The sequence below is a fragment of the Microtus oregoni genome, unplaced genomic scaffold (assembly GCF_018167655.1).
Source record: "Microtus oregoni isolate MIOR12 unplaced genomic scaffold, Mior012 000014F_ref0000157, whole genome shotgun sequence".
NCBI classification, from domain to species: Eukaryota; Metazoa; Chordata; class Mammalia; order Rodentia; family Cricetidae; genus Microtus; species Microtus oregoni.
Genome location: NW_024543073.1, coordinates 20963830 through 20980480, shown reverse-complemented (window position 1 = coordinate 20980480; position 16651 = coordinate 20963830). Strand labels below are relative to the sequence as shown.

General features: G+C 40.4%; 1 protein-coding gene across 1 annotated transcript in view; it reads left to right on the top strand.

The window, feature by feature from the left end:
* The first annotated feature begins 382 nt into the window (after window positions 1-382).
* Tbca (tubulin folding cofactor A) overlaps window positions 383-16651 on the top strand; it is a 69105-nt gene continuing 52836 nt past the window's right edge. Inside the window, exon 1 of the mRNA XM_041663651.1 lies at window positions 383-502. Coding sequence (XP_041519585.1) covers window positions 450-502 — 53 coding nt within the window. The 5' untranslated portion in view covers window positions 383-449. The remainder of the gene's footprint in view (window positions 503-16651) is intronic.

The window sequence follows — 16651 nt, the reverse complement described above, 5'->3', positions numbered from 1 at the left end:
ATGGTATTTTATTTCACCAAATACGGATAACTTTCTCCATTTGACAACAGTCAATGAAAACCAAAATAACCCTTGATAACAGTTTTGGGGTCACATTAAGCTGATAATCATCCCCAATTTCTCAGGAACAGAAAGTTTCTTAATTCAGGTTGTGGAAACTGAAGAAAAAAGTGCAAACTGTATTCAAACCAAGTTGACTGTCTAAGCACAGATTGGGTAGGGAGAAACAGGTTGTAGAAGCACCTTGCAGCCACTTCAGAATTGGGCAAGGTAGCTGGTGGCCTAGGACCAGAAATCCCAGGCTCGGGCTAGTAGGCGTGGTGTGGGGGGGGGGGTCGGGCTCCAGGTTGCGCATGCGCACATCCACTCCACCACGCCCACTCCACCGCCGCTTCTGCGCCGGCGCGCCGTGCAGCCCAGCCCCTCCTCCTTGCGGCGCTCTAGGGACCATGGCCGATCCTCGCGTGAGACAGATCAAGATCAAGACAGGCGTGGTGAAGCGGTAAGGAGCGGCCCGGGACTCTGCGGCCTGTGCCCGCTCTTCTCTCCTCACCGCCCGGGAGGTCCGGCGGAGCGTAGGCCCGCGGCCGGGCGCGGCGTTTCGGGCCTCAGCGGGCGGGACTCGAGGGGCCGCACACGTCTGGGCCGGAGCTGGCTGGAAGCCGCCCTCGTTGCTGGCCCGGCCGCCCTCCGTGCGGGGCTCGGGGCGACCCCGGCGCTGGCTCGGCGGCACCTTGTGCGATCCTCGGAGCCTCCCTCGGCTCCCGCGGGCCGGGGGGAGGAGGGTGGCCAGCGGCTGGACGGCCTTGGCCTGCGCGCGCCGGGCGGCGGCCCGCTGAACTTGGCTGTAAGGAGGCGGAGTCCACCCTGGCCTGGCCTCAGGTGGCCTTGAGAGCGCTCAAGTTTAGGGGGCACTGAAAGCACGGCCCGAACCCAGAAAAGATGGTGGGGATCCCCGTGCTCCGACTTGGCCGACTCCCAGACTTTGGGAACTGGGGCGTGAACTTGGAGCACCCCCGCAAACTTCTTCCCTGCCGCTCGCCGCAGAGCTGTGGGGTGCTGCCTCCCCGGCGTGGGCCAGTCTGGTTCTTTGCCTTGATTTTCCGACCGCTAGGACAGACTTGAGTGCTCATTAGAACTAGTTTTGTTCAGATCCAAGGCCGATCAAACTGGGAAGCATTCAAAGAGAAAAGCTCCCCAGCCTCCTTACGAAGCAGGTCATTCTGCAGTGGGAATGAATAGCATTTTCCTCTTGGCCCTTCTCTTCGCTGTTTATTGATACTCCCATCAGAGGGAGGACAGGCTGGAAAGACAGTCACTTTTTGAGATCCTGCCCCTGAGTTTCAGTACTTCGCACTGTACTTCAGAAGCTTTAATTACGAAGGCAGCTAGGAGATGCCGTGAATGGTAGGGAAATTAATGCGCAGCTGGCTCTGAGTTGTGGCTGACTTCAAATTTTTATTTTTATTTTTTTATTCTTTTTGGTTATTATAGACAGGGTTTCTTTGTGGAGCCCTGACTGTCCTGGAACTTGCACTGTAGGCCAGGCTGGCCTCGAACTCACAGAGATCCTCCTCCCTCTTTGCCTTCCAAGTGCTGGGATTGAAGGCGTGCATTACCACCGCCTGGCTTGACTTCAAATCTTGATTCTGCCATTGAGTTTATGTATTCTGCAACATATTACATTGCATTGTGACTCCTTTACTGAACTTGTGAGAGAGAGTCTAAATTCCCCCTGGATTCAGTTATTGAAAGAAATACCCGCTCTGCTGTTTGATACAGCATGTGGCAAATAAATAGTGGACTGGTATTGTGGATACGTTGTCAACGTTTCGTGATCAGGAGCATGTTTAATGAAGATTACAAAGCCTGAAATGTATCTAAAGTCATACATACTTCACGCTAGTAGCCGAGCAGGCCAACGAAACAAGGTTTACAACTGGGATGCTGTGGTAGAACATTAGAATTTGCGATAACAGGAGGGGAATATGAGATCTATAACCCCGAATACAAATAATCCACACCATCTCTCAGCCCACAGTTCTGCTGTCTTTAGCTGGACTTTTTGGCAATATTATTTACCTTAGCATATTTTTGTTTGTCAGGAAAGAACCAGGGTGTCTTTAAAGTAGATATTATGAAAAATGGTTTATAATGTTTTAACTACCAGTAATAGGTCTGACACTGAGGGAAGCCAAGGCAGGAACTGAAGCAGAGACCATGGAGGACCGCTGCTTACTGCTTTGCTTTCCAGGGCTTACGCTGTCTACTTTCATATACAGCCCAGCACCACTTCTCCCGAAGTGGCACCGCTGAGGGCTTCCTGGGTGACTCTAATGTGTCAAGTTGATAAAAAACTAATTAGCACAGTCTGGCTGGCTCTTTTTAAAAGATTTATACTTTCCACCCCCCACCCCAGATTACTAGATTTACAGGTTATCTGTGATGTGTCACAGCTAGTCTGGCTACTCCTACAGGGAATGACCAAATAATGTTCCCAGTTTTCGTCCTCAGTGCAGATCTTTGAAATTACTATCATCTATCTGGTGTCTGTCCATTGATATATAAGTGGCATCAATTGTCCTAATTTTCTTGGACTGGCGTTTCCTGTTGACTGAGATTTTTTGTCTGGCTCTGTCCTGCAGCTGATAAGTCCCAAGAATCACACAGAGGTCTACATTAGTTATAAACTGATTGACCCATTAGCTCAGGCTTCTTATTAACTAATTCTTATAACTTACATTAGCCCATAATTCTTGTCTGAGTTATCCACATGGCTCCGTACCTTTTTCGGCAAGGCCGTCACATCTTGCTTCCTCTGAGGCTGGGTCATGACTGCAGAGTCAAACTTCCTCTTCCCAGAATTCTCATTGCCTCGCCTCTACTTCCTGCCTGGCTACTGGCCAATCAGTATTTACTTAAAATGCAAGTGACAGGGTACAGACCATTGTCCCACAGCATTTCCTGGGATGTGGAGCATTCTGTGTTAAAACTGGAGACATCCTAGGTATACTAAGATGATTGGTCATCTTCTGTGTACCTAGCTCCTGTATCTCTATTTTATATATGCTGTAATTTATTTGGAGGCTGTTGGTGGTACAGCTATATGCTGTCAACCTGTATACAGCAGGCCTTACTTAATGTAAAATATGTGACATAAATACATATCCTTGCCATAGTAGCTTTTTTTTTCTATATTAGTTATTTAGAAAATATTTCACTGGAGAATTTGGACTTGTTTTCTTCACTCTGTGTGTCAAGATGTTAGCTAAGTGACTTTTGTCTACTTTACATTTCTAAGTAGAATTTGTGTTTATAAAATAAGTTACTAGACATGTAGTAAATTTAAGAAATTCTAAAAGGAAAAAATGTTTTAATTCATTTAGTTTAAAAGGTGACTTTTGACTTTAAAGCCAACTTTTAGTAATGCTAGATAAGCTAGCCCACTGGTGAGTGAACTAATTGATTAAAAATACTTTATTAAATATATCTTTTTATAACCATTTTAGATCTGTAATAGTTTAAAATCCAGTGTGAACAAAGAATGTTAAAGTATTAGAAATCTCACTGACATTGCCCATAGTTTTCCTCTGATTAAATGAAAGTGACACCAGTAGATTAGAATGAGGCTGGGACAATTCACACTGCAATCGTGTTGCCTTGACTTTAACAATCTTTTAACACTCTTGTTTAAATGTAGCTGACACACCATAATTACAAACCTACAAGCCTTGATTATAGAATTTTACATCAGGAGCCTGTGGGAACATTATATTGATTTTTTTAAATAATGTATTGTTCCCAAATTGTTCTTTCCAAGTTTGGATATACCTACATTTATGGTATAAAAATGTGTTGTCTTATATACATGCATAATGTATTACATAGTGGGAACTGGAAACAAAATGTAAGTAAAACCCTTACTTAGTTTAATATATATTATAGTGGTATAAAGAGGGAAAAGGATCATAGGTAGACAGGAAGGTTTTCTTCCTAAGCTCTGGCTTCTGGAACAGTTCCTGTATTTAAGTGATGACGAATGGAAGTGTGACGGGCACAGTGCGGGAAAGGCTAAAGACAGCATGTAAATGACCCTAGAAGCTTTGCTAGCTTCTCTTTCCCATTTTACTCTTCTGTACCACACCTCTTTGGTTGGAGTTAAAGTTAATCAGAATGGACAGTGTTTTACTTTAAAATTTATCTAACTTCTTTTGGAAGTTTTGTAATCCGTTCTCCAAAGTCGTAGTCAGAGGCAATGTCAAAGTGGAATGCAGTTGGTCAGCTCGTCATCTGCTTCTGCCAGCTACTTGGCGAACAGGAGCTGTGTACCCCGCAGCCATATGTCTCTGCAAGCTGGAAAGGGAAAGGCCAGGGCCACTCATGATCATCATTTTTCCAAATCAGAATATGTTCTGCAAATTGGGTTGGAAAGTGAAGAATCTCAAAATCTCTCTCTCTCTCTCTCTCTCTCTCTCTCTCTCTCCCTCTCTCTCTCCCTCTCTCTCTCCCTCCCTCCCTCTCCCTCTCTCCCCCTCATATGCTTGCTCATCCCTTTCCTTTTTATGCACAGGGTACATGCATAACTATATCTCTATATAATGCATGTTTTTACCCTGCATGTTACTTGGTAGAAATGTTGAGACTCTAGGAAGGTTGCACATTTCTAGAATGTAGATACTTAGATGTGTGACCTTTCTAGTCTAGTTTGTCATGTCTAACAGTACATTTATAGAGCATGATAATGCCTTGTTAGGAACGTACCTAGAGAGCTCTGATAGTTTTTCATGATTTTGTCATGGGAGTGGCCAATTCACAGAGCACGTTATTTAGCAGCCTCTCAGAACTTCTGTCTTTGAAGCATCTGATACAGTGTTAAAAACATAATAGTACTCAAAGTTTTGTGCAATGAATAAATGAATGACATTTCCCTTAAGCTTTGAGCTTGTTGTAATCAATAATTGAAAGCCACTGAAACAATGGTATTACTGTATAATATTTGCTCTAGTTATTTCTGCTTGTGGGAGTTAAGCAGACAGATCCCCAGATTCCAGTCACTATATATCACATCTGTGACCTTAGGAAAGTTACTCAGCCATTGAAAACCCCATATTTCTTAGCTGAAAAATGGAATTTACAGTAGCATCTTTTTCATGTTGTTATTAAGAAAGTAAAGTATGAATCACTTAGCTCAGGTGTCTGGTGTGTAGCAAATGATCAGTATCTGTTAACCACTATCCCTGACATCTATCCTGGTGTATGCTGTGCTAACAAAGAAATCCGAGACGAGGCGATTTACAAATAATAGAAATGTGTTTACACAGGAGATCCAGGCTCTCCTTTTTGACATCGAGGTGGTACTTTGAGTGCTTTGAAAAGAAAGGCAAGGAAAGGCCCAGCCCTGTGTGAAACCTCCTTATAGATCCCTTTACAAGAGAAGAACCTTCATCACTTGATCAACTTCTGAAGGTCCCATTTCTTTATTTTTTGTTATCAACATATATTGCACAGTTATAGTAAACATGCATTAAAAACGTAGTAAAAATGTGATATTGGAATAAAGATAGACATGAGCAAATGAAACAAAATAGCAAGTGCAGAAAAAAAATTATGTATATGCAATCAACTGATGTTTGACAAGGGCTTGGTCTACGGAATGGGGAAAGGACCATAGGTTAAACAAATGGCATGGGAAAATTAACTACACACACACACACACACACACACACACACACAGAGAGAGAGAGAGAGAGAGAGAGAGAGAGAAAGTTAAATTGCACCATTCTCTTACACCACACACAAAAGAAACTCAAATGGATTAGATTAAAGATTTAACTGTCAGACCTCAAATTTTAAAACTCCGAGAAGAAAATATAGGGAAGCAGCTTCTCTCTCTCTCTCACTCTCTCTCTCTCTCTCTCTCTCTCTCTCCCTCTCGCATACACAAATGTATGAGGATGGACACACCTATGTATGCATGTGTGGAGGCCAGAGGCTGACATTAGGTGTCTTCCTCTACTGTGTGTTCCATCTTATTTTTTGAGAGAGGGTCTCTTACTGAACCTGGAGCTTACCAGGTGGCTGGCCAGTGAGCTCCCAGTATCTTCCTGGTTCTGCCTCCCTGTTCTGGGGTTACAAAGCACATGTTATCATGCCTTACTTTCTGTGTAGGTACTCAGGATCTGAGCTTAGTTTCTCAAGCTTGAGCATCAAGTGCCCTTCCCTACTGACCCATGTCTTCAGCCCTAATGGAACACTTTTATAGCATTAGCTTGGGTAATGCTTTCATAAGACTGACTCTAAAACACCAACGAAATCTAAATCAACAAGGGTACTGTATCAAACTAAATTTACGTAGCAAACAAACAAATGAGAAAGGAAGACAAATTATGGAAGGAGAAATCATTTGCAATTTATTTAGCCAACAAAAATGTAAACCAATAGGAGATACTCCTACAACCTAACAGCAAGGAAAACAGTGACAGCAGCAACAACAAACCTCCACATCACAGAAGGCAGTCTACAAGGTCCAACATATATATATGAAAGTGCCCGAAATCACAAGCCATTATTGAAATGCAAATCAAAACAATACCTCTTACATGGTAGAATGGCAGTTAGAAAACAAATGAGAAAAAAATCACAGCAGCAAATCTCAAAGAAGGGAAACACAAAATAATATCACCAACATTGAAAACTGAAATAACAGGAGCTAGCAGTAATACTTGCATTGGTGATTTTTTTTTAAATAGGGATTTTGGAAGGACATAAATGAGCCATTGTAGCAGCATTGCAAGAACAGGTAAACACTGAGTAGAAGATGTAAGGGTGACTGGCCATGGATCCCAGGACAAACCCAGAACTTGATGTATTTTTTTAAAAAATGTGATAAGATCTTGTTTTTTAGTTACTTGATCAATATCTGATTGGCCTTGGAGAAGGGAAGAATGTGAGATTTACATGTTTAAGTGGTTTCTGGGGCTGTGTGATGGTGTCTTCCCATTAATTGCTGAGGTGGTGATTCTCTGGTTCCAAACCCCAGCAAAATCTTTCTCCTTTTAATAGAACAAACGCCATCTATCAATGCTGTTAACACCCGAGGCATATGTATTCTTTTCTATACTTAAGTTTATTGTAGTGACAAGTATTTGCATGAATTTTAGAGAACATTAGTTTTCAGGACCCATTTGTGGTTTATAAGTGTTAGGAGATATCTGTATACTTCTTTAATTTTTAATTTATTATTGTATATGCACATGTATTTGAGAGAGGTCAGGACAACTTTATGAAGTCGTTTCTTTCCTTCCACTTTGAGGTCACTAAGCTTCTTTGGTAAGCACGTTTACTTGCCCTACCATCTTGTGTTGCAGGGTGAGGGCTTGCTTGTTTGTCCCAACCGCCCGGCTAGCTTACACCGAAAATAACCACACAGAAACTGTATTATCTAAAACACTGCTTGGCCCATTAGCTCTAATTTCTTATTGGCTAACTCTTACATTAATTTAACCCATTTCTATTAATCTGTGTATCGCCATGTGGCAGTGGCTTACCGGAAAAGATTCGGCGGGTCTGTCCCTGGTGGCTCCATAGTGTCTCTCTTACTCTGCTTTATTCCTCCCAGCATTCAGTTCTGTTTTCCCCACCTACCTAAGTTCTGCCCTATCAAAAGGCCAAGGCAGTTTCTTTATTCATTAACCAATGAAAGCAACACATAAACAGAAGGACCTCTTACACCAATCTTGCACTGTTCCTATAGTTTTAATGCTAGATTATAGTATTGATGGATCCTCCTGAGTGTTTTGTTTTTAAATGCTTTGGTTGTTGAGACACTTGTACCACAGAAATATTTTATGCCCCTCTTGATGTGTACGTCTATGTGTATTTGTGTGCATGTGCTTACATATATTCGTGTTCTAACCTGACCACTGCAAACCTTTGTTTGTAAAGGATAATGAAGCAAATAAACATTAATGTAACAGTAAATGTTCTCAGTTTCTAAATAATACAGTTACGCTTTTAATAAAAAGATAATCTCAAATCGCTGTGCTGTACTGTACTCCATAATGCCTTTGAAACTGTAAGTCCACGGAAGTGCATTTAAAATAATATAGAAGTATAATTTTCTTATCTAATGTTAAATTCTAAGGTCTGTATTATGTTAAAATATATGAAGGAATTTTTTTAAAGGCTGAGCATTTCTCTGCTTTTTAGGAGTCAAAGAGATAGTGTCTACTGGTTTCCATGAAATAGGTTTTATTTGCCAGCTTAGTTAAGAGGTGGTAGAAACTAGAAAAAGAGTTCATGTGGCAGGTGCAGTTCAGCAGTCTGGAACTATTTACTTTGTAACTTAAAAGTGGGAGACTTAGAAATGAAGAAATGAGGGCGGGAGAGATGGCTCAGTGGTTAAGAGCACTGTCTGCTCTTCCAAAGGTCCTGAGTTCAATTCCCAGCAACGGCATGGTGGCTCACAACCATCTGTAATGAGATCTGGTGCCCTCTTCTGGCCTGCAGGCATACATGAAGACAGAATACTGTATACATAATGAATAAGTAAATCTTTAAAAAAAGAAAGAAATGGAGAAATGAAAGAAACTGGCTATAATAAACAGCTTCTCTTAAATATTCATTCTTCAGGGTGGCATGATATAAAATATAACATGGAGGATTTACTTAAAAACTAGCAACCTTAAACATTGTTTTAATGTTATAAATGCTAATATAGAATATTTAAAATTATTTCTCTAGGAGATAGGTTTTATAGTTTGTATGGAATTAGTAAGAACACTATCCCCGCTGTCTCTGAGTCTAGTTAAATGAGGTTTATATCTGAGTGTTTATGTTTGTGCCTGCCTTCATGATGCCAAGTTACCCTTATTAATAGTCCTGCTTTTCCAGGTTTAAAAGATTGTAAGTTAGAAAGATTGTTCAGTTGATGAGGGCCCTTTAGTGTAAGCCCGAGGACCTAAGTTTAGAGTCCTTCATCAATGCAAAAAGTATGCACTGCTACATGTGCTTGTAATCCCAGTGCCAGTGAGGTGAAGACAGTAGACTTGGAGGCTTGCTGGCCAGCCCTTGTAGCTGAAAACAGTGAATTGCAGATTCAGTGAGATATGCTATCTCAGATATGGTTGAAGCCCAGCAGTGGTGGTGCACGCCTTTAATCCCAGCACTCAGAGACAGAGGCAGGTGGATCTCAATGAGTTTGAGGGCAGTCTGGTCTACAGAGTGAGTTTCAGCATAGCCAGGCTACACAAAGAAACCCTATTTTGAAAAACCAAAAAAAAAAAAGGTTGAGAGCTATAGAGGAAGACAATGCAACATCAACATCTTACCTCCATACAATGCACCCACCATACACATATGACCACACGATATTCTGTGTACAAACACAGTTATTTCTTAATCATTATTTTTGCCGCATAATATGCATGACTATTATGGAGCACAGTTTAGTATTTCAATGCATATATAGTGAGCAACTCTTGTTAGTTGGTGTATTGCAAGCACCATTTTTTTGAGGAGCATTCAAAATCTTACTTATTTTAAAATGTTACTAAATATTATAGGTTGTTACTTAACTTTGAAAGTTTTAAGTGATGACCAAAAACTGTCCATATTAATTGTGTACCAGGTACTGTTTGAGTACATGTATATATTGCATAATATTTAAACCTGGGTGCTTTATCCTTTCTATGAACCTGTTGAGATGTACAATGTACTATTGTCATCTGTAGTCAGTCTGCTGTGCAGTAGCACATGACAGCTACCCTTGCCCGTGTCACTGTAATTTAGTGCCCATTGCTACAGATTGTTACTGCTCTTTTTAAAGAATAAGGATAGTGGGGTTGGGACTGGAGAGGTGGCAGTAACATAGTGAGAGAAGACCCTTTCTTTGTGTTACACAGAATTGCAGTTTTCAAAAACAACATTCCACTCCTTATAGTGCTCATCACTAAGCCAGTGATTTTTCAGTGTGCTCAATGGATTCCTTTGAGTTCCTAAGCCTCTTTCAGGGTTTCTGTAAAGTAAAAGTTATTTGTGTAGAAATGCAGGACACATTTTGCCCTTTTAAAATGCTTTATGTGAGCATTTATATATTACTATTATGCCGAGAGTCCTTACCAACTGAACTGTCTTCCCAGCCTTTTTTTTCCTTTTGGCAAGTGAATTAAATATATCTTAATTTTTCCTAATATTAAAAATGAATGCCAAAATATTTCTTACATTTTCTGTTTTAATTTCTGATGCAGTCATTACTAACAGATTTATATAAACCACACCTCTGTGTGATCTTTTTTTTTAAATGTAAAAGTATTTTGGAATTCAAGAGTTTGAGAATCGTTGCTCTAGTTCAGTAAGCAACCATCATCCTGAGCTCAGCCTTCATGGTTCTAACCATAGCGTTTTAGGCAGGAGCTGAGGAATTTTAGATTTTACAAGTCCGTGTAATGACTTTTCATATGTTCCTCTAAAACACTGAAGCACATTGTACAATTTCATGAGTTCCCACTGCTCAAGACAATTATTCATATAAAACCAAGGTACATAGAATGCCAACCGATATGCTTTCTATTTTCTTCTTTTGGTTTTTTGAGGCAGGGTTTCTCTTTGTAGCTCTGGCTTTCTTGGAACTCTCTCTGTAGACCAGGGTGGCCTCAAACTCACAGAGATCCTCCTGTCTCTGCCTCCCAAGTGCTGGAATTAAAGGCATGCACCACCACACTGCCAAGCCCAATATATATTTTACTCAATTTTTTTAAGTTGTGTGTGTGTGTATGTGTGCGCACGTGCGCACACACCTGCCATGGTGCATAGGTGAAGGTCAGAACAGCTTTCGAGGGTCAGTTCTCTCCTCTTGCCCTGTGGGTTCCAGGGCTGGAATTTAGGTTATCAGGCTTGGGAACAAGCTCCCTCACCCACTGATCCATCTCATTGGCATGAAACAGAATTTTAATTTGGAGTGAATAGCAGTGACTCTTGAGAAATACAGAAAAGAAAGTTTTAGATTTTTTTTGTTAATTTGAACTATATTATTTAGCAATATTAGTAACACAAACCTACCACTTAACATGAGAACAGAAATAAAAAACTAATTTTGTGTTACTTGCCCACCTGAAATAACTATTTTTAGTCTTATGCTTATTATTATTTTCTTTTGTTTACTATACCATCATTTATATATTACTAAAATTTATGTTAAATTCTAGTTAATTTTTATGGGTAAGAAGGGTATCTTTGGGAACTTCTTTTTCATCATCATCATCATCATCTTAAATTTTTTATTGATTATTTGGGAATCTCACATAATACACCCAGATCACACTCACTTCCCAGTCTTCCCATAGCTGCTCCCCTCCTCTGTGACTTTTACCTCCCCTGAGGGAAAAGCAAGTTCATTTTGTGCTGCCCATATAGTCACTGGAGCATGGTTAGATTCCCAGCGGCCAGTCCCCAGAGGGGGAATGACCTTTCTCCACCTGCATCCATGCCAGAAGTCATCCACTGTGGAGAGGTGTGGTGGCTGGAGCCAGCTCTACCTCGCCAGTGCCACTGCCTGTAGCACAGCAGGACCAGCTCTCCAGCATGCATGCACGCGCGCGTGTGCGCGCGCACACACACACACATACACACTGACATGGCTTCAGGCGCCAGCCCAGACGATGTGCAACTCTTCTGAGCTTTGGTGGTAACATGGGCCTTAGTCATCAACTTGGCTGTTGGCCTTGTCAGGAACATTAACTGACTCATGGCCCTTAGAGGCTGCATGACCAAGAGCTTTAACATGGCCTGGCATGGTTACATATGTTACATCCAGCATGGCGCTGGATGCGGCAAAGCCTGAGGACATCACCAAGGCATCGGGCAGAGGCACAGACTACATATGTCTACATGGGTCTCAGGTTTCATCAACCTGGGTCAGCAGGCAGCATGAACCACTGATGGCATCATGGGCCTTCAAAGAGGTCCAGTCCAGACAGTGAACCTCCCCTCATCTCTGGCCTTCATTGTTGCCCAGAGCCAGGGGCCTTCAGTGGCCAGGTTCTGGGGCTGAATCTGCATCTGCTTAAGCTCCAGGCTGTTGTGCACCGTCCACTGACCCAGTTGGGCAACAGCAGCAAGTAGAGCTCAGGCCTATCTTTCATCTGTCACTGTCATCACATCTCCGGTTCTGCTGCCCATATATTCAAAGCGCTCTCGCCACTAAGAATTACCCAGCTAATACGAACAGAGCTAGAATCTTAGGTTTTACTCAGAATTTAGACCTCTAAGCTTGTGAGTCCAGCAGACTTCCACCCTGATTTTTCTGTTTTATCATTTTGCATTTTTGTGTTTGTGGGGATCAAATGCAGAGATTTTATGCCTGCCAGACAATCAGTAATTATGAACTATATTCCTAGCTTTGAACTTCAGTTTTTAAACAGTTCGTTGTGGTATTCAAATGTTAGCCATTTGTTATATTTGAAAATAAACGAAAAATCAAAAAAAAAAAAAAAAGAAAAAAGAAAATAAACGAGCTATTAGACATTAGTGATCATACTTGGGAGAATTTGCATATTGCTTTAGTTACTAGAAGATTCATTTTATCTTTTTCCCTTCGATGAAATTTTGGAAAGTAATAAGCCAGGCATAGTGGTGGCCTATAATCCCAATTAATGGAATTTAATTTAAAAAAAAAAAAGACATGAGCCCAGGAGTTCAAGAGCAGCCTGGGAAACATGAGAACTCATTTCAAAAAATAAGAAAGAACAAAAATCATAAAAACTAATTAGACATGCAGGTATACTGGACAATTTAAATTGGCTTACTTCTGAATATAATCCTGAAAGAAACATGATTGCCAAAGTATCTTTCTGGCCAAATAGAATAGGAAAGCAGCAGATAAAACTTTAAAAGACCATTAGCACCTTGCTAGCACATTGCTAATAAGGACTAATAGGTACTTAAACTGATGGAAGTGATTCAGACAACAACACATTAACCCCCTACTGTGCCCTGTTTTTAGCTGTTAATAGGCATTAGCCTTTTAGAGAGTGACTAGCACTTTCATATTCATTTCCTAAGCCTTTGGTACATCAGTGAACTGTGTCTTGTATGTCTTCCAGAGTACTTGGAAGACTGCTACCTGCTGTAAATTTAGAATCCATGTGCTCTTACTGTTCTTAGTGCCCTTTGAATTAGGTTGACTTTGCATGCTTTTGATTGCTGTAAGTTTTGTGTAGAGGTTACAAGAGGAATAAAGCAGATTTGTTTTTTCCTCTGGTAGAGATAATGCTGCATGTAGTAAAAGTAGTGGTTTTTAGAGTTGATTTTAAAAAAATTGCTGTACTGTAGTAAAGCCATAGATTTTTTTCAGTATTTTTCAGATTTATATGAAATTTTGAAGTAATTGATTTTCCCCAGAAATGAATCAAGTAATTGAAAAATATGGCCTGTGAATATGTATGTATATGAGGAGAGTTTTAAAAATGTAATTTTCTTAAAAATACTGTAAGTGACCTTTAATGCCAATTCTCTGTGAGTTAGAATACTATCTTGAATTTTTATTTATGTGCACTCTTTTTATAGTACTTTAAAATAGATGTTTTTTGTTTCATAATATTTCCAAATACAATGCTAATAGAGAATTAGGACCAGCAAGATGCCTCAGCAGGTAAGGCTCTTGTTGTCAAGTCTGACATCCTCATTTCTATCCCTGGAGCCCATGTGGTTGTGGAAGGAGAGAACAGACTTTCATAAATTGTCCTCTCACTTTCACATGGACCCTGTAGCACACATGCATGCATCACACACAAATAATTCTACAAAGTTTAAAACAAAGAATTAGCTTACTTTTAAAAACAATTATATCTTGAAAAAACTGACTGTAAGTAAATGATAAATATGTTGGCTGGATTAAATGATAACGTGATGTGTGAGTTGAATAAATTTAGACTTTACTAAACATTAGGGGGCTTTGATAATTCATTTGTTCTAAGTATTTAAATCTCTTTAGTCTTGTTCCGTCCTCTTGGCTGACTTTACTCATTTGATATCTGCCCTTACACGTCACTTCTGTGAAAAGTGTGCCCTCCCAAGGACAACCTCTACCTCCCTCCCTAGCTCACACTTCTAGACAGCAGGCGTATAGAAGACTCCAAATCTGTTTGCTTCTGTAGTTCTCTCTTGATGGCCATTGTCTTGTACAAACGTTGTTCTTCCTCTCCTTTTACTCAACAGAAACTGCTCTAAAGTATATGTGTAATGCTTGATATCAAGACTTGATTTCTGGAGATTCCTTTAAGATTGTAATTGGATTTTTCTCTCCTGCTGAACCAGGATGACTAGTCTTGATTTCCTATTCGAGCCCACATTGAGTATAATCCAGATCAGCTTTCTTAAAGCAGTAGGTCTCCTCCATTCTCCACCCACCCTCACTTCCAGCTTCTAGGATGAGGAGTTCTGCTTCCATATTCTTAAGATCAACGCCTAATCTGTGTCTATGATCAAGTGCAACTTTGTACAAGAAATGAAGCTCTGTGTACAGAATACTTTCTGATGTTTCTTATGCATATTCAAAACCAGTACACACAGAAAAAATCTCAGCAAAAACCTAAAAATGAAGAAAGTGTTCATGTGTACAGATTACGTTATTGTGACCACTAAGTTAACAACTGAAAGATAGGATTAGCCATAATCATAATTTGACTTTTTACTTTTTGAGGCAAGGTCTCATGAAAATGTGTGAGATGTAGTCTAGGCTGGTCTGGAACTTGGTATTTAGTGAAAGATGGATGACCTTGAACTTGTGGTTCTCCTTCTGCCTCACAAGGGCTGAGATTCTAGGTCTGTACCACATGCCTGGTTTATGCAGTGGTAGAGTTCAAGTTCAGGACTTTGTGATAACTTTGGCACGCATGCTTCCAAGTGAGTTACATCCCTGGTCCTAGTGTTTGACTCAATTAAAGTAATGATTAACGTTGAAGTTAGTATGGAGCTTGAATTTGTTTAAAATTTTGGTTAGGATTAATCTTTGGATTATAATCAAATATAGAATGTTAGCAGTCACTATTTCAGAATAGATATAGCCATTAATTTTAAAACTTTTTTTTCTATATTGGAATAATTCAATTCCTCAGTTTAATGGCCTACTTGGTTACAGTTTCATAATTCAGAAATAACTGAAACAGTAAAATACATTTTTGTTTGTTTTTTAATAATTTTGAGGTATCCTTTTGTAGACAGTGTAACCCAGGCTGATCTTGGAATTTAAGTTACCCTAATGCCGAGCTTCTTGTTTGCCGAGATTAGATGTATGAGCCACCACATCTACCTCAATGAAATGTGTCTTGAATAGTGTGGTAGTTTGAATGAAAATGGTTCCATAGGCTCATAGGGAGTGTCACTAGTTAGGAGGTGTGGCCTTGTTGGAGGAAGCTGTCATTGGGGGAGGAGCTCTGAGTCTCAGATGCTTAAGCCAGGCTCTGTGTGGCAGTCTTTTCCCACTACCTGCAGATCCGGATGTAGAACTCCCAACTACCTCTTAAACATCGGGTCTGCCTACATGCTGCCATGCTTCCCACCATGCTGACAGTGGACTAAACCTCTGAACTGTAAGCCAGTCCCAATTAAACGTTTCCTTTATATGAGTTGTCATGGTCATGGTGTTTCTTCACAGCAATAGAAACCCTAAGACAAGTAGCAAGTTTGAAGTGTGTCTAAAGACTGAAATGCCCTGTTGGGAACGAAATGAGTGAAAATGCTTGTCTCTTTGTATGGAGTGTGCTACTGTAGGAGCAGAGGTAATCAGTACATTTGAAGACTTCTAAAGTTAATCCCCTCCTCAGCAGCAAGTGTGCAGAAGCTCATCTTTCTTACAGAGTTAAGCTTCCTCCGCAGCCTTGAAAAATCTGTCTGTCTTCCCAAGGGAAAAATATTTTCCAAGAGAACAATTTTGAACAGTTTGGGTGTGAAAGAAGTGAGATGAGAACTAGTGCCTCCCCACTGGCTGCTAATGGCACTGTCTATCTAGACCGTGGTGCAGTCCTGGAACCTGGAGGTTGCTTCAGTGGATTTATTTCAGCAGCTGTTTATTGACCATCTACTCGTGGAGGACACTGCGAGTGCTGACTGCTGTTCACCAGAGCTTTCTTGTTCAGTTTTTTGCCAGCAGTGACTCTCCATCCCCCAACGCCAGCACCATTTCTTACTTGATAGGACATTCATACAGTCTGTTTAAACATAACATGATATGTCCTGTTATAGTCCATGTTTGTATTTATTGTGAAAACTCAGAATGAATTCTTCCCTATTATGGCTGCAACTGTGAAATCAGTGATTGTTAGCTATGTAGTGATGCTTTATAATTAAACTAAATTTGTGACCCAGAATTAACTTCAGTAGAAACCAGTATTCAAATTTGTAAATAAGTAAATAAGTAACAATTCTTTAAATTACAAATAAGTAATGTATATCACTTTGAAACCAAGTGATGAGAACAACTCAGAAAAGTTAGTCATGTATCGCTTTTATAAATTATTGTATACCCATGTTTTTCACATCTAAATTCTCTCTTCGCACCATTTCCTGCTTCTTTTGTTTTGGCAGCATAAAGAGGGAATGGAACAACAGTTCCAGCATTAGTAATATCTGTTGAGCCTTCATCCGTTGTGATGAC